Below are 18,118 nucleotides of genomic sequence, written 5' to 3'. Positions count from 1 at the left end.
GGGAGTTGGCAGTCGTTCAAGGTCTTGTGATAGAACTAACAAGCCAACTTTTTGTCCTTTGACACGGGAGCCCTAAGCCAGCAGATCCTTATTGCCTGCCAGAATTGCATTCACCCCTTCTCTGCCAGTACTGTGCCGCAATACAATGTGGCAGCCCCCTGTGTCTACGGCAGTGGGTGCCTGCACTTTGCTCTATATTTGCTTCTTAACATTTGCCCTCTGTCTAAAAATATTAAATTTTGCTTCACTCAGTAAGTCATATTTGACCAGTCGGGGGGAGCGCTGATTGTAATCAACTACCTGTAAGGGGCAAAGAACTGTTGGATTCAGCTGTGCTGTCATGGCCGAACATAGTGGCTTAAGTTGCAGAAAGCAAGGAAGAAAAAAAAAGTTTCCTGCAGCCATTTGAAAGACAGACAGGGGGAGGAGGGTGGAAGGAAATAAACAAGGAAATGTGAGAGAGCAGAGAAGGGGAGGGGGCTGCTCGGATTTCCCCTCATACTCCTTGATTCATTGAGACACCCTGCTGTCATGGGCCCAGTAACCAGTGATCTATGAGAACCACTGGACCAGTCACAGCCAGATCATGTATGTACAGAAACATGTGACAGCCTACCCTGACCGCTGCATACTATATGCATGAGCGGAGGAGAAAAATCCAGCATTCAGAAACGGCTCTTAGCATGTGCCACCCTGTCCTGTTGCATTTACTGTCATAAAGACAGAAAAACAAAAACAAATATCACATTTATACCCACATTGGAGTTTGCTTTGTTCTAATTTCCATGCAGATTTTAAGCTCATATAGTGAGTAAATAAGTTTTTTATCTTTTATGTGCAAAATTGACCTGGACTTATAAACTCCTCTATATAATAACAGCTTAGAACAAATGCATGGGCACTAAGACACTAGAACTCATAAGCTCTCTGTGGAACTACACATCCCAGCATCTTAGAGGACACCACAACTCTACTGCTGCAAACAAGCTAGCGTTTACAAAGTGTGCACATGACGAAACAAAGCCTCGTGCTTGTTACACTAGGACTTGTAGTTCCACAGCAGGAGAGACACAACTGGTTGAAGCCTGTACAGTTCAGCATATTTAACACTTAGTGTCCCCATGAGCCGGAGGGAGAAACCAACAGGAGGGAGAGAAAAGCATTAGGCACTTTGTAGTTCCACCACACAGCTACATGGTGGAAACTCAGTGCTCCATGCCTCAGTCAGAGCTGAGACTCTACTGCTCCTTGGGTGAGAGAGGCTGCAAGCTTTTACCCCAGGAAATTGGCGGCGACCAATAGGAATCTGCCTGCGTGACGTCGCGGTGTCGGGGAGGCGTTGCCCGGAGACCCCGGCTGGGTCAGCGTTCTATCCCTCCCACCGCGCGCCCTACTAGCGGTTATATAGTGCTGCCTGCACGCCGGCCGGGGAGTCAGCTCGTTGCACTTATTCCGACCCCATCCTCCCAGGCAATTCGGACCTGTCGCCCCCTCCCCTGTCCCTCGGAAGCCTCGTCGTGGCTATTCTAAACCCCTTTAGTAACGCAGGATCTTCTCGGTCCTCTGGACTCGCTGCAAACTGGAGCTGGAAATGTCTGCAACACTTTTATCTGCCTTCTACGACATTGACTTGTTCTGCAAGGTGTGTATAGGCAGCCCCAGCCCTGTGCATGCAGGATCCTTGGAAAGAGTTGTTGCAGGCCGTGTGCGATGGTGGACGCAGTTAGGGGAGACTTGTGCTTTTGTGCAGAGTGCATGCTTGTATTCTCTCTCTCTCTCTCTCTCTCTCTCTCTCTCTCTCTCTCTCTCTCTCTCTCTCTCTCTCTCTCTCTCTCTCTCTCTCTCATTCTCATGTGTATATATATATTTTTTTTTATTTAATATGTAACATGTATGTGCCTGTTGCATGCTCGACACTTGCAAAAGTTTTTTGTTTGCAGAAGTTGTAGGATTTGCCTCCCCCAGAAGACTGTACATAAAGTATTACACAAGTGTGTGTGTGTACACAAGTTTGGAGCAATTCTAGTACTAGTCTAGTCCCTACTGTATATGCAGAAGTTTCTGGCACTTGTAAAGTTGCAGGGGTAACAGAATGACTGGGTGGATTGCTCCTTAAGTCACTATTGTATTTGTAGTGTGTGAATGCAGAGCCTGCAGAAGTTAGTTCAGGGACTGGTGTTTGTGCTGTGTTGGGGGCTAGTATGAAATAACTGATAGTTGTGTACAGTTTTTTTTTAACAAAAGTTTAATGATCACTGTTGATTCTGTCCTTTTTTAGAACGAGAAAGTCTTAAACAATCTGAACCTGAGCAGCATGCTGGATAAGAAGGCGGTAGGCAGCCCGGTGTCTACCCAAAATTCCAGCTTAATTCCGGGGTTCCTGCGCAGACACTCGGCCAGCAACTTGCAGGCTTTGGCCAACAACAACAACTCGTCCCCCAAGTTCTGCAACAACAACCTCAAGGAATCTGTGGTGAACACCACCGCCCTGCTGAACAAAGAGAACAAGTTCCGGGACCGTTCGTTCAGTGAGAATGGGGAGCGCAGCCAGCACCTCATGCACCTCCAGCAGCAACAGCAGCAGAAGTCTGGTGCACAAATCAACTCCACCCGCTACAAGACAGAGCTGTGTCGGCCCTTTGAGGAGAGTGGCACCTGCAAGTATGGGGAGAAGTGCCAGTTTGCCCATGGCTACCATGAGCTGCGCAGCCTGACCAGACACCCCAAGTACAAGACAGAGCTGTGCCGCACTTTCCATACAATTGGCTTCTGTCCCTATGGCCCCCGTTGTCACTTCATCCACAACGCCGAGGAGAGGAGGCAGGCTCCCGGTGGAGGTAGCTCCCCCACGGACTGCTTCAATGGCCAGCGCCCCAAGCTACACCACAGTCTCAGCTTCTCCGGGTTTCCTAACCACAGCCTGGACTCCCCTCTGCTGGAGAGCCCGACCTCCCGCACTCCTCCTCCGCAGCCCTCCAACTCCCTGTACTGCGACGAGGCGGTGCCATGTGCCAACAATGCCTTTACCTTTTCTGGCCAAGAGCTAAGTCTAATCACCCCACTGGCCATCCAGACCCACAACCTGTCTGGATACAACCCTGCAGCCTACTGCCGCCAGCAGCAGCAGCCTGCTTCCTCCAACTCACCCCCTCCGAGCCTCAACTTCCAGCCCTTGAGGCGCCTCTCTGAGTCCCCTGTGTTCGATGCTCCCCCCAGCCCACCTGATTCCCTCTCTGACCGGGAGAGCTACCTTAGTGGCTCCCTGAGCTCTGGCAGCCTGAGTGGATCAGATTCCCCCACCCTGGACTCAAACAGGCGCTTGCCCATTTTCAGCAGGCTGTCTATCTCTGATGACTGAGCCACCCCCCCAGTAGGGGGCACTCTGGACTGGGGAGGCAAATGCTACCCTGGCTGGTATGTGGTTTTTTTGTTCTGTTTTTTTTTTTTTTTGTTCAATGATTTGGGCTTCATAGCAACCTATCTAATAACAGAGGGCAGTGCTGTAAAGCCCACAGCTGTTCCAGAACCTCTCGTTTTACCGATGAAAGCAGAGCTGCCAATCCATTGGTCATGTTGATCATGGGTTTTTCTTTAAAATCCAGTACAGGAACAGTTCTGCTCCACTAGAGGTTATGTGGCAGCTGGGGGTCTTTGAGTTCCACAAGCTGTCCTGGTGATTGGACTAGAGGGTTGTTGCCCACCCTGCCTTTAAATACAGTGGAAGTGTCAGGGGCCAGTTTTGCCCCCCTTTGTCACAAAGCTGCCAGTCTCTCCCTGCAACTCGCTTAGTATGTGCTACAGAGACTCAGGAGGGAGAAGCAGAGGATGACCCAAGCCTACACCTATGTAATAACGGCAAGGACTAAACACTTGAACTATTTTGAAGCTGGCACTCATGATGTTCCCTGTATTATTGTTGTCGATGTTGTTTATTATTATTATTGTTTTTTTTGTTTGTTTCTTGCCTTTGTGCCTCTGCCAATTTTTATTTAATGAAAAGCAGAGTCGGAAAAAGACTCGTGGAAAAAAAAATCCTGAAAGCTGAACAAAAATGAAACCTTACTCGCAAAAGGGCAAACTTATCGAATAGAACAAAACTATTTTTATAGAACTGTGGGGGTTAGCGGGTGGGATGTGTCTTTTTGGGGGTGGGGGATAGTTTTAAGCACCAGCAGGCATTCCATCTCTTAAAGCATTAGCACAGCAAACTTGGGGGACAACATTTTTATCTTTCTCCCAAGAATTTAATAGCAAAAACAGTCCGGTTGAAAAAAAAACAACAAAATAAAATATGAAAAAATTAACAAAAACCTTTAATACGCTTTTTAAAAAATTCACCATCCTGCCAAGAATATGCCTTAACAACCAGCAACCCTCTGAGATGTCTATTTTTCTTTAGCTTAACATGTACTAAAACTTTCATTCCAAAGTTTAACATCAGTTCCATTTCCATTGCTTAGTGGGCTGTTAGCTTAGAACAATTTGTTCCTCTATTCGGAAGCACTCAGTTAGTTTATAATTGTTGAATAACTGCTGATTATTTTTTTTTATTATTATTATTTTTTTTTTATTATTATTATATTATTTTAGCTGTCTGAGTTGCTTGCCTGTCACTGCACACAACTCAATATGAAACTATTTAACTTATTTATTATCTTGTGAAAAATATACATTGAATAATTTGTTCATACTGTATTTATCGGGTATGATGAAAAAGCAATAGATATATATTCTTTTATTACGTTTAAATTATGATTGCCATTATTAATCTGCAAAATGTTGAGTGTATGTTCTTTTCACAGTAATATATGCCTTTTTTTTGTAACTTCACCTGTTTTATTTTATTGTAAATGAGTAAAATCTTAATTTAAGAGATTGTATGTAATATTTATTTCATTAATTCCTTTCCTTGTTTACGTTAATAAAACAAAAAATTGGATGGTTTCTGTAAAGAAATCTATGTGCTGTGGAAGAAGTTTGAGGAATTTTGTATGGATTTTTTCCCCTCCCATTATTTTCAACCCATTTACCAATTTCATATGTATAAAACTCTTGTAGCCCGTCCAAAATTAAATTTATAAAAACAAAAAAGAAAAAAATCCATTATAATTTTTGACTTGAGTGACTTACTCAGATGTTAGTATAAGTTTTTTTTTTTTTTTTTATTATTTATTTTTCATTCATCTTTTTCCACTGCATTCACTGTGACGGTATGTAGCAATAAATTGGGGTCCCAGTATTATATTTCACAGTGCCTTTTGAAGAGTTCACACATGCCTTAAATGTTTCTCAACCAAAAAAGTATTGTGTAAAGAAAGGTGTGATAAATTGAATGTAGGGATGGGTTTTTGTTATATCTTACCACTCTTATTTAAAATAAAGGCCACACTTTTTTGAATCTGAAACTTCATGCAGTCTATGAAAGATTTTCAGAAAATTCCTTAAATTTTGCAAATAAAGCCAAACCTATTTTTCTCTTAATTTGCCTAGATGGTAAATGACTTTTCTCCTCCCCCCCTTCCTCTTGTACATAGTAGGTACAGATTGAGCACTATGTACTCTTTTTGAGCTACTTAACTTTATTCCCCCCCCCCTCTGAATGTAACGAAAGGATGAGTTGACTATAATTATATATGTATATATAATTAGTCGGTTCACTAAGAATTGTGAGACTGTAAACTTTGTACTGTAAATGTTTTGTAGTTCTCCCAATAAATTTTTTGGAAATAAAGAAAAAAAAAATTGGATGTTTTTGTCTGTAAGGTGGGTTGTTTGTCTTTGACTACAGATTAGTGTTTGAACTGAAAAAGGGCTGTTCTTGCAAAAGTTTCTGGAATCCATCCAGAACAAATACAGAGTATCATGGAAGGTTCCAAAGTCTTCCTTCGCTTGGGCATTGCCACAATTTTTAACCCTTTTTTTTTTTTTTTTTTTTTTTTAAATATATACACACAATGGCTTCTGCTTAGAACTTGGTAGGTCTGTTTCATGCACCAAACCAGCCTTCTCATTTCAACTTTAAAACAATGTGTTAAGTAAAACCTTACGACCCGCAAGCTATTTATGCCCTAGCTTTCCTCCAGAAATGTGCTTCTGATTTACAGAAGAAACTAAATACACTTCGATTTGAATGGGAATGTTTCTTCAAACAACAGGATCTACAGCCAGGGAGCTCTTTAACGAACAATTGGCTTATTCATGTCCCATGGCTTTGTAATTACAGGTATCCATAGCTAATTAAATTAATGATGAGCAATAATTGCAAACCCAGCATTATTGTTAAGCCTTAGCTGATACTCTTGAAAATTATATGGAATTTTTTTATTTTTTTTATTTGCGTCTTTTCAGAGGGAGTTTATGAAAGTGTATATCTAAAAATAACCCAAGTAGCATCTGAAATGCTACAGCACTTTAAGTGTACAGTGATCTAAAGACAATGGTTCAGTAAACACACAAAGTGCCAACGGTAAACACAATAAATGTGCAAGATACATTTAATTAAAAGCAGATTAGCCATTTAATTACACTTTTTTTTTTTTCAACAATTAAGTTTTTGTTTATTATGGATAATTACAGAGTACTGGGTAGTATGAACATTACCCAGATTTATGTTGGTAGTCAATACAGGAACACAGAATATAGGGGGTTATTCAGTAAGGATCTCCCTTTCTCTGATGCACAAAACGATGTGCACTGCAGGTGGGGCAAATGTAACATGTGCAGAGAGTTATGGGGCCTACACACGTAGCAAGTTTTGCCTATTTACTAAGCGATCTGATTGCTTAGAAATTGAATACAACTGTGTGTGTGTAGCAATGTACAGCCCCGTATGTCGCTATCGCCGGGCTAGATATTTCAAGCATGCTTATAAAATATCTAGTCTTCACCCATGTTCTTTCTATTGAGAATATGGGCACTGACAGATCGCCTCGCACACATCGCTGGTGCAGCGCTGAACGATGCTAGATTGCTCAGCTCAGAGCTCTCATCGCTACCTGTGTAGGCCCTATTTAGATTTGGATGGGGTGTGTTCAAATTAAAATTTATTTCAGTGTCAAAATAAAGCAATTAGTATTTACCCTGCACAGAAACATAACTCCACCCACATCTCTGCATATGTTACGTTTGCCACACATGCAGTGCACATGGGGCCTTATTTTGGTTCATTCTTTCTGACAAAATCCTTCTTAGATGGGCAAAACCATGTGCACTGCAGGTGGGGCAGATGTAACATGTGCAGAGAGAATTAGATTTGGGTGGGGTTTTACTTCAAAGTGAGATCTATATTGCAGTGTAAAAATAAAGCAGTCAGTATTTTCCCTGCACAGAAACAAAATTACTCACCCAAATCGAATTCTCTCTGCACATGTTACATCTGCCCCCCCCCCCCTGCAGTGCACATGGTTTTGTCCATCTAAGAAGGATTTTGTCAGAAAGAATGAACCAAAATAAGGCCCATGGTTTTGCCCCTTAGAGAATTTTTCTTTTGAAATCCTTACTGAGTAACCTACAGTGTGTTTTGCAGTCATGTCTGTTTAGACAGTTTATCTGTTCTTCTTGTTAAACTTATATGTATTTTGTGGCTCATTCTGGGTTTAAAAAAAAAAATGCCTTGTTTGGGTTAACTTTAAACTTTAGCTGTGTGAGAGTTTTCTGAATATATTGAAATATGCAACAAAATAGGCTTTTATGGGGCCTACACACGTAGTGATCCCTGGGCATTGTCTAATGCTGGCCACACATCAGAAAGATATCGTTCCAACCAGCCAACTTTTGGCTGGTTGGAATGATAATCTTTCTAGTGTGTGGGAGCAAACGATTATCAGCCGTTTGCTCCCACACGGCCAAAAACGCTGATAAACGGCCAAAAACGGTCGTTCCAACTAGCTGGGAAAAATCAAACCTGTTTGATTTTCCCCAGCTAATCGTTCTGGTGTAGGGGGAAAGTTCCCCCAACCGAACGATATGTAGGCGGACAGTGACAAGCAGTGTCCGCCTACATCTGATGTCTGTCACTGTCTCCCCGCAGCATCCCGTGTCCTGTCCCCCAGCAGCATGCCATGTCCTGTCCCCCCAAGTGTCTGTCCCCCCCCCGGCAGGATCCCCAGTGTCCGGTCCTCCCTGCAGCATCCCCAGCGTGCTTACCCCCAGCCCGGGACATGGCAGCGGCAGCAGCAACAGTGATGGCAGCGGGGAGGTGAGAGGTCAGCGCAGGACATGGTGAGGTGGGCTTCCGGGAGCTGCGTGACCTCTGCACGGGTGCAGCAGCCACTGGGCACTCAGCAGCGGCGGGGAGGCAGGCACCGTCAGCGGCTGGGGACACCTGCAGCAGAGCCATGTGCCCGGGAGACTGCAGCAGCGGCTGGGGAGAGGCTGAGGGTACAGTAGTGGCCGGCACGGGGAGACCTGCAGCGGCACAAGGGAGAGGGGCACATTCGTCAGTGTCCCGTGCTTGGAGAAGGAAACTTGCTGGGGCTCCGGGGAGCAAGAGATCCCTGCTCCGGTGAAGGAAAGCCACCGATGCCGGTAAAGGAGACCCGCCTTTTCTACCTACCCTTTCATCTCACTCCCTTCACTTAATCCCGGTCATCACTTCATCTCAGCTTCTCTCAGCCCCGTCACCTCACCCCCTCTCACCTGTCATCACCTCAACTGCTCTAGCCCTGTCACATCACCCCCTCTTTCCCACATCACCACTCTCCCCATCACCACACCTGCTCTTGCCCCCAGTTGCCTCACCCCCTTTTAGCCCCCTGATACCTCACATCCTCTAACCTGCCGCCACCTCACCCCCTCTTGCCTGCCGTCACCTCACCACCCTGTCACCACACTTCCCCCTTCACCACACCCTCTCACATCCCCAGTCTCCTCACCTTGCCATCCTTATCTTCCCCACATTACCTCACTCCCTATCTCCCCCCACCCCAATTTCTTTCCTCTTCACTCTCTACTCATCCCCTTTTCTCTTTCCCATGCTCTTCCTCTCCTCCAGCATCTGTCTGTCACCATCTCTCTCTCCCCTGCTGTCTGGGGACAGGCTCCCCCTTCCAAGTTCCTGCTGGGGAGAAGCCCCTGGTGCAACTGGAGGGCGCCAGCAGGCTTGTGTGAGCGCAGTGTCACCGGAGAGTCGCCCCCAGCAGCTTCTCCCGTCCTCTGCAGCTTCCACATGTAACCGCAGCAATCCCCGATTCCTGCCAGCTTTCCCAGTCCCACCTTCCATACACCACCCTCCACTGCATCCCCAGTCGTGTACCGTACCCCCCTCGATCCCCAGCCGCCATCCCTCTGACATCCTGCAACCATCAATTAGTGGCACCAGCACCCACCTCATTTGTATATATTTTACTCTCTCCTTGAGTGCCTTATATATGTATACACATACATACAGAGGTGTTGGTGGCAGTGTCACTCTGGAGGCTGGTTTCAAAGGTGTAACAAGTTTATTTAACAAATAACAGTCATCTCATACAGTACGACGTTTCGGGAACAGTTGTACCCCATTTTCAAGGTGAGACACACCTGTCCCCCTAACGTCGTACTGTATGAGATGACGATACTTTGTTAAATAAACTTGTTACACCTTTGAAACCAGCCTCCAGAGTGCCACTGCCACCAACACCTCTGTATTTCATCCATATAGATATATATATATATATATATATATAAGCTGTATGTTTGAAGTAAATATCTATCTCCAGGATGGCCTGCAACAACTCTGCTGCCGCCCGGTCCCTCCAGCTACCGCGTCCAGGAGGGCCTGCACCACCTCTGCTGCTGCTGGTCCATCCAGCTGTCAGAGTGAGTGTGGGAGAGGAGGCAGATAATGCTAAAGGTGCGTACACACGGGGAGGGGGGGGGGGAGATATATTGCTAGTAATATATTGCAGCGCTAAGGTCATGGGTTTGATCCCCACCATGGCCCCAACTGTGTGGAGTTTGTATATTCTCCCTGTGCTTGCATGGGTTTACTCCGGGTACTCAGTTTCCTCCCACAATCCCAAAATATACTGGTAGGTTAATTGACTTCCATCAAAATTAACCCTAGACTGTCTGTGTGCATGTACATGTGGTAGGGAATTGTAAGCTCCACTGGGGCAGGGACTGATGTGAATGTTCAAAAAATATTCTCTGTAAAGCGCTGCAGAATCTGTGTGCGCTATATAAATAACTGGTAATAAATAAATAAATAAATATAGGTACTTATGTAATATCTGGGCTCCCGTTTTTCTTATGAGACCGCGTCCCCTTGCGGGGCTCGCTGCGCTCGCCACGCTTCGGGCACGGTGGCTCGCTGCGCTCGCCACACTATATAAAATCAACTCCATGCGTAGTTGGATAGTAGGGGTATGAAAAAATGGGGTGCATTTAACATGGGAGCCCAGATAATACATAAGTACCTAAATATATTTTAAAAGGTAATCTAGTGTGTATGGGGCTTATGTTGCAACACTTAGGAATATTGTTACAAATTATTTGCATATAACAATTTGAACAGATACATGTAACTTTTAGGAGATTGCCTGGTGTGTGAAGCAGTTTCATTTAATTTCACTTTTCACATGCTGTCTACTAAACAAAGATGAAATTAAACCATTTTATTAAAATAAATGTAACAAAAAAACAAAACAGAAGTGGGCAGAACATGTCCGCCTACTTCTGTGACATCAGAAGTTGGACATAAATTGGCTGGATTAAAAAAAAAAAAAAAAGTTTGCTGGTTGGAGGAAAAGTTGGTTAGATGTGTGGGAAACTGTTTTAGTTGGACTGTCAAGTTGGTTGGTTGGAGGTTTGAAGGGTTTTAAAAAAGTTGGTCAGAAGTTGGTCTGATGTGTGGCCAGCATAAGCCAGGCATGTCCAAACTGCAGCCCTCCAGCTTTTGTAAAACTACACATCCCAGCATGCCTTGCTATAGTTTTAGCATTCCCTAATTGCAAAACTGTGGCAAGGCATGATGGGAATTGTAGTTTCACAACAGCTGGAGGGCTACAGTTTGGACATGGCCATGCCTGGTCTAAGCGGTCTCGCTAGACTGCTTTGAAAATTCCCCTACATCGCTCCGTATAGCGCCGCGCGGGGCCGTGTATTGCTACCACGATCGCCAGACAACACTGGCCCTGACAGATCGCTCAGCGTGCTGTGCACTGAGCAATCCAGCATTGCTCAGAACACTCAGTTTCCCATTGTGTAGGCCCCATTATTTATCAGATTTTGGATAGAGGTAAAATTGTGAGAGATGAAGTACCAACCAATCCGCTCTTAGCTGTAATTCTTTCTAACAGTCTGAAAAATGTACAGCAGCTGCTGATTGGTTGGTACTCTATCTCTCACAGTTTTATCTCCTTTTGAGCTCTGATAAATACCTCCTTTAGAACTTAAGTACGTTTTTACAGAACATCTGATTTCCTTAGTCCTTGTTGTTTTTAAAGCAAATGTACTAGTACTTAGGAGAGTCACTTTGTTTAAACATTACAACATATTGTAAATAATCTGCAATAAGACCAGCAGGGGCGCTGTTTCATTACAATAAATTAGATGTTAAGCAGTAGCAGCTTCTTTCCATGCAAATAAAGGAGAGTTGGAATGTTAGTTTACACTTTGTTTTAAACAAAAAATAAAGTACTGTATATTTTATGTAGAAACCGTATCTGTTCTGATGTAAAACTTAGTGTAGTGTGCCACTTAATCTATACGAAACTATATCAAATAAAATCCAGAAAAATGTGTGGTCATTTCACAATCTCAGAACAGAAGAAATGTGAGAGTCTGGTGGAAATGTTGTCATCCTTCTAATCCTATGGAAGCTTTTGTCTTAAAAGTAAGCAGTAACAAAAGCACACATTGGAGAATACGGGCAATGTAAAGTGTTGACGATGTCTGGATCTCTATCATCTGTATGTGCAAATGTTATCTGTATCTCTTGTATCATTCAGCTTGTGCTTCAGGGTACCGGTTTCTTGCATCTTCCTTTAAGTAGATCTTAAGTTGTTCCCATGTATGTGCGCTACTGAGGTGGGGCATTTTAGTTTTTAAGCCATGGGTGGGAATTCCCTGCCCTTAAGGGGTGTTTTACAGGCCAAGATCTTCTTGAAAGATCCCTATTCAATGGATCTTTAGTTATATTACTGATTTATCTACATTCAAGCAGGCATACAGTCTCTTACATTGTGCCATTAACAGGTGGTGTATTGTTTTTCTATATTGAGCCAATCACATTGCTTAGAAGAAAGTGTAGTATAGTCACTGCTACTTTGGTAAACTTATTTACTTACATTTATTTATATTCTGTTCTGATGAATAAGTATAAGGGCGCTACAGGGTATTCCGTTAGCAACAATGGGGCAGATGTATTAAGCCTGGTGAAGAGATAAAGTGGAAGGAGATAATGCACCAGCCAATTAACTCCCAACTGTCATATTTCAAACACAGCTGATTGGCTGGTGCGTTATCTCCTTCTAGTTGATCTCTTCGCCAGGGTTAATACATCTGCCCCAATGTCCTCTGCCAAAATGCTCCCATCTGGCAGATTTGTTGCCCTTAATAGAGCCAGTTACTGAATTGCAGTCTTGGCAAACAACCAAACAATACTTTTAGGGCCAGATTCAGACCCATTTGTAGGGGAGGTAAGGGGCAGACTGGGATGGTGCATGGGAACATCCAGCATATAGGGGCAAGCTCCTAAGGTGGGCATGTCGATGCCTGTGACGTCTGCAGCCGCCCCGAATTCAGCCATCTCCGGCCAAGATAAAAGTCAGTCTACACTTTTATCTGCAACGGGGGGGGGAATCATTCGGTGGTCAGTGTAAGCGTTCACATCCCCTTGCATGCAAATGTGGGGAATCGCACAGCGGGGGGAGGCGGCGTTCAGTCAGCAGGCGTTTTCCTGTTTGCGAGGCTGCGAACAAATGCAGCATAGCAAACAGGTCTGAATTAGGCCCTTAGGTAGTAGATGTCACATTACATAGTGGATGCAGCCATTTAATTTCCAACAACCATTGCTTACACCAGGCATGTCCAAACTATGGCCCTCCAGCTGTTGTGAAACTACAAATCCCATCATGCCTTGCCACAGTTTTGCTATTAGGGAATGCTAAAACTATGGCAAGACATGCTGGGATGTGTAGTTTTACAAAAGCTGGAGGGCCACAGTTTGGACGGGATGCAGTGTAAATCCCGGCGGTCAGGATCCCGGCGTTCAAAATCCCGACCGCCGAAATCCCTACACTTTCTCCCTCCGTGGAGGGAGAATAAATTAGTGTGCCGAGCGTAGTGAGGCACCGGGCCTGCTGCGTGGCGAGCCACGTCCCCCCCCCCCCCCCTTGTCGGGATTTCGGCGGTCGGGATTTTGAACGCCGGGATTTAATAATGAATCCGTTTGGACAAGATGGGATGCAACCAAACAGATCTTATTTTCTAGAAGGTGCAAAATACATAGAATCTATCCATAGAATTGGTTGCTATGGGCAACATCCCATCTTTAATATAACTCCTGTGTTAGTAAATTTACCCTATTGTCCTCTGTTCTGTTGCAGAGACTAGAATTTGGGTAATGCTGGTAAAACGCATGGTAGTTACGCCACTGCCATCATGCCTTCAAAACCAAAGAACCGCCACCCGCTCCAAACTCCAAATGATTGGACATGCTGCCTCTGATGGGGCTGTGAGCGACATCACAAGATCTGTTGTGCATGGGAATGGGTCTTGGGCTCTTAAACGCAGTACATTTTAAGTGATGTGATGTGATGGATTTTCTGTACAGGTGTGAATATCTCTAATATATGCCAAATAACAGGATTACTATGGCACCATATTATCTAGACAATTCTTGGCAGTCCGACAACATTTTTCTCTTCAGCACTCTTTGGTCGAGAACTGATGATGGCCTATGAAGCTATTATTTGGTGTTCACAGTGTCAGAAGCAGGTTTTGAATGTGATTTATTGTAGAATGGTCCTTAGCCTGGTAATTTAAAACTACCCTGTACCTTAAAATAACACTTTTGTTTCCATGTGTTCTTCAACAGGTTTGTACTGGAGATTCTTAGAAGCCCTCCTCATTGTAGAGATGCTTACCTCAGCAAGATTCAGCGGCCCTTCAGGGCACAGAGAGCTCAAAAAGTATTCTGTGTATATTGTGAAGCGAAAACTAAAAAAAAAGGTCTTAATAATTCTATATGTAAAGATACACTATTGTGATGGATTACATATTTAGACATTTTTTATATATTTACAAAAATAATCACGCCTTATTTTGTATCGAAGGTACACAGTATTTTCAGAGGTTGCTTTTCAGTAAAGCGAAACTTTCTTAACCTTTTATGTGCCAGCGTAGCGAGCCACTGAGCCCGAAGCGTGGCGAGCCCTGCAAGGGGACGCGGAATACATGTAAAATAATCTGCGTCCCCTCGCGGGGCTCGCTGCGCTCGCCAGGCTTCGGGCACGGTGTCTCGCTGCACTCGCCACACTATATAAAATCAACTCCACGGCTAAGTGGATAGTGGGGGTATGAAAAGGTCGGAGGACGCGTTCCGCCGCCCCTCACGGGGCTCGCTGCGCACACCACGCTTCGGGTGGGCGTTGATACTGGGGGTGAAAGGGAATGAAAGGGAAAATTACAGCGAAAATGAAAGCCAAAACGACAGCCATAATTACATGGAATGACAGGGAAAATCGCATTGCATCGCATGCTACTACTATACGTTATGCGATGCAATGTGATGTGATTTTAGTAAGTTTGCGTACGTAATAAATCTGGGCGCCCTGCTAGAAAACAAGTACCCTGTTCTTTTATCCTGGGTCGGGTTACTGGACCCAGGAATTTTCAAAAGGCCCTTCACACCGCACAGTGAGCCGGGCCCAGGTTATTTGTTCAATGTGAAAGGGGTATTATAGTAACTCTAAAGGTGCCCACACACTAGAACGATTTTTGGGCCGATTTCCGATAAATCGGATGATATATCGTCCGATGTTTTCCAATTTCGGTCCGATGCGCGCTCCCGTGGATCTTTAGCTGAATCTTCTGATCTTACGTGCTGCACGAAAGATCAGAAGATTTAACAAAAGATCCATAGGAACGCACACGGGATCTTAAGAAAAATCTTTGGTAAAAATGTGCGCTTGCCTGAAATCTTTTGTCCAGGACGGACAAAAGATTTCAAGGCTAATTTATGCGCACATCTTACGATCGCAGATCTTTCTAGTGTGTGGGCACCTTTAGGCTTCCACCTATCTGTGACAGGGACAGACTGGAAGTGGTCATCCCTGATGGCACAAGCCCTCAAAAACGCCTGGGCGCACTTGGCTGTGACCACACTTCTCTTTTTAGTGTAATGTTCTGATGTCATTTCCTGTTTACCGTATATACTCGAGTATAAGCCGAGCTTTTCAGCCCTTTTTATTTGCTGAAAAACCGCCGGCCTCCTGCATTGAGGACATGTATGGTGCAGGAGGCCTGGCCATTACAGAACAGAGCACGGCATCGGCGCGGCGAAGTCAGCGGCTGCCGCCGCGCACCCCCCTCCCCACGTGGAGCCTGTCAGCGGCACCCTCTACCTCCCTCTTATATAAAATAATCCCCAGCATTTTACTGTAGGTGAAGAAAGCTAAACTTTTGTTTTCTATCTGTATAATTTATTCTCCGGTCACATTCTGTAGCTCCATTGCATATAATGGTGGCTGAGCAGGAATGGTATTTATTAGAGGAGAGGTAAAAACTTATCTCATCTTCCTTTAGAAACATATTGCCATCTCTGGATGGCTTTATGTGTATATTTACCTGCAGGAAGACAGAAAAGAAGGGAAGCGCTGCGGAATATGTATGCGCTATATAAGAAACTGTTAATAAATAAATAATAAATAAGAGCTATCCTCTTAATGCTGCTTCCCCAAGCTGCTCTGTGTTCTGCGCTCTCCCTGTGGCACCCTCCTCTCTGCTTCCCCCTGCTGGCTCCACTGATCAGCCTCAGTAAGATGTCACCGATGCTAATCAGCACATGAGTTGATTTGCAAATACGAAATTCTGTACTATGTATTTTTTTGTGTGTTCATACTGTTCCTGTTCATGTTGTATGGTGCTGCAGACCCCTTGTGTTTTTATGCCACGGCTAATCAAAAATGGATACTTCTTCATCTTTGTGGCCACCACTACACCAGATACGTTAACCGCTACTTTACCACTATGTAAGGAATAGCACCATTGTTCACTCGCCACGCTTCAGGCTCAGTGGCTCGTTCTGCTTCGCTCGCCACAATTTTTCTAAAGGTAATAGATGGTGGCATGGACACAGGAGGGTGGCGTGTGAAGCGAGCCCGCAAGGGGACAATGATGCTAATCCTTATGTAGCGATTAAGTAGCGGCTACCATAAATTCCGTAGCATAAGCGGTGGCCGCAAATGTGATAAAGTACCCAAAAAATGCCTGGAAATAATTTAGGTACTTATGTAGTATCTGGACGCCCGATTATCGCATCGCATCCGACCAAATCGCATGCGATGCGATGCGATGGACCCGATTTTCCATAGGATTCTATGGGAAAAAGGGTCCTTTTAATTTCCCCACTATCCAACTACGCATGGAGTTGGGTTATAAACCTGTGGCGAGCGTAGCGAGGGGACACGGATTCGTTAAAAAGTATTCCGCATCGCCACGCTTCGGGCTCGGTGGCTCGCTACGCTCGCTACAGGTTTGTATCCAACTCCATGCGTAGTTGGATAGTGGGGAAATGAAAAGGACCCTTTTTCCCATAGAATCCTATGTTAAAATGGGAAGCGGTCATCTATTAGAATGAACTTAGGTCTACAGTCATTAGGTCGACCCCACTAGGTTGACTGGCAGGAAGGTCGACCTGACTTAAGGTCGACATGGGCCAAGGTTGACATGACTTAAGGTCAAATTTGCATAAAGGTCGACATGAGGAAGGTCGACATGGGTTTTTCACTGTTTTTTGAGCCAACATGTGCCGACAGGCGGTATTTCATGCCCTACCATCCACCAGGGCGTGGAGGAGGTTATTAAAGCTGTGGCGAGCGAAGCGAGCCACCGTGCCCGAAGCATTGCGAGGGTCCGATTCTCATTGCCAACTGTGTCCATGTCGACATTCGGGTAAAAAAAAACAGTGAAAAGCCCATGTCGACCTTATGACCAGTCGACCTTCCTCATGTCGACCTTTATGCAAATTCGACCTTAAGTCATGTCGACCTTGGCCCATGTCGACCTTAAGTCAGGTCGACCTTCCTGCCAGTCGACCTAGTGGGGTCGACCTAATGACTGTAGACCTAAGTGTGGTCTGACAGATGTAACGATTCCGTTAAAATGGACTCAGTCCATTTTAACATTGAATCCTATGGAAAAATCGGGTCCATCGCATCGCATCGCATGCGATTTGGTCGCATGCGATGTGATGCGATGGACCCGATTTTTTAATCGGGCGTCCAGATACTACATAAGTACCATAATTCATATTACTGGAGTGCATCTTATGTTGCCAGTTAAAACTATTAACACAACACACACATTACACATTGTGCAATTTTTTACAGTAGTCGGAGGAAGGCCCAATTCGGACCCACTCGCTGGGCTGAGAATTCACAGCCTGAGTGATTATGAAACTACAGCGCATACGCACGTACCGTGCGTATGCGCTGTAGTTCCATAATCACTCAGGCTGTGAATTCTCAGCCCAGCGAGTCATCCGTGCGAGTCATCCGTGCGAGTCATCCGTGCGAGTCATCCGTGCGTATAAAGCAAGTGAAGGATAGCCTTCGCTGTCAGTATGCAAGGTGATTGACAGCCGGTGGCTGTTTGTGGACAGCACGCCAGCATTTTCTCAGAGTGCCCCAGATTACGTAGGCAACACCCAGCCGTTGGCACACAACAGCAGCAGCCTCCTTCTCCCACGGCCATCGCAAAGGGAATGCCATTCGATAGTGGGTGATTAAGAATGGATTTTCCCCGTACAAGGCTGTGAATGTATTCAAAGCCGTGCACATGGGCAGTTTCTCACTCCGGCGGGAAAGCGTTCACTTGATCGCTGAACTCCGAACACACGCAGCCCAGCGGTTAGGTCTGAATCAAACTCATTTTGTAAACTAGTTTGATATTAATTCCTGCACTTTGTTTTGCT

At 44.9% G+C, this 18,118-nt stretch overlaps 1 protein-coding gene across 1 annotated transcript; it reads left to right on the top strand.

Annotated features, from left to right (window-relative positions):
- Nucleotides 1-1,388: 1,388 nt before the first annotated feature.
- On the top strand, nucleotides 1,389-5,747 carry ZFP36L2 (ZFP36 like 2 zinc finger CCCH-type). The gene is made up of 2 exons (XM_083175702.1): nucleotides 1,389-1,642; nucleotides 2,279-5,747. The coding sequence occupies exons 1-2, from the start codon at nucleotides 1,592-1,594 to the stop codon at nucleotides 3,356-3,358; spliced, it is 1,131 nt and encodes a 376-aa protein (XP_083031828.1). The 5' UTR covers nucleotides 1,389-1,591; the 3' UTR covers nucleotides 3,359-5,747.
- Nucleotides 5,748-18,118: the final 12,371 nt, after the last annotated feature.

This window comes from Crinia signifera, chromosome 3 (assembly GCF_055691185.1).
Source record: "Crinia signifera chromosome 3, ASM5569118v1, whole genome shotgun sequence".
NCBI classification, from domain to species: Eukaryota; Metazoa; Chordata; class Amphibia; order Anura; family Myobatrachidae; genus Crinia; species Crinia signifera.
Note: the sequence above shows the minus strand (reverse complement) of the source record. Positions and strands in the feature narration are given on the sequence as shown.

Bases quoted from the DNA above. Each gene is read 5' to 3' on its own strand.
- ZFP36L2 (XM_083175702.1), top strand. From the start codon at position 1,592: ATGTCTGCAACACTTTTATCTGCCTTCTACGACATTGACTTGTTCTGC. The intron at 1,643-2,278 runs GTGTGTATAGGC...GTCCTTTTTTAG, and splicing joins ACATTGACTTGTTCTGCAAG to AACGAGAAAGTCTTAAACAA.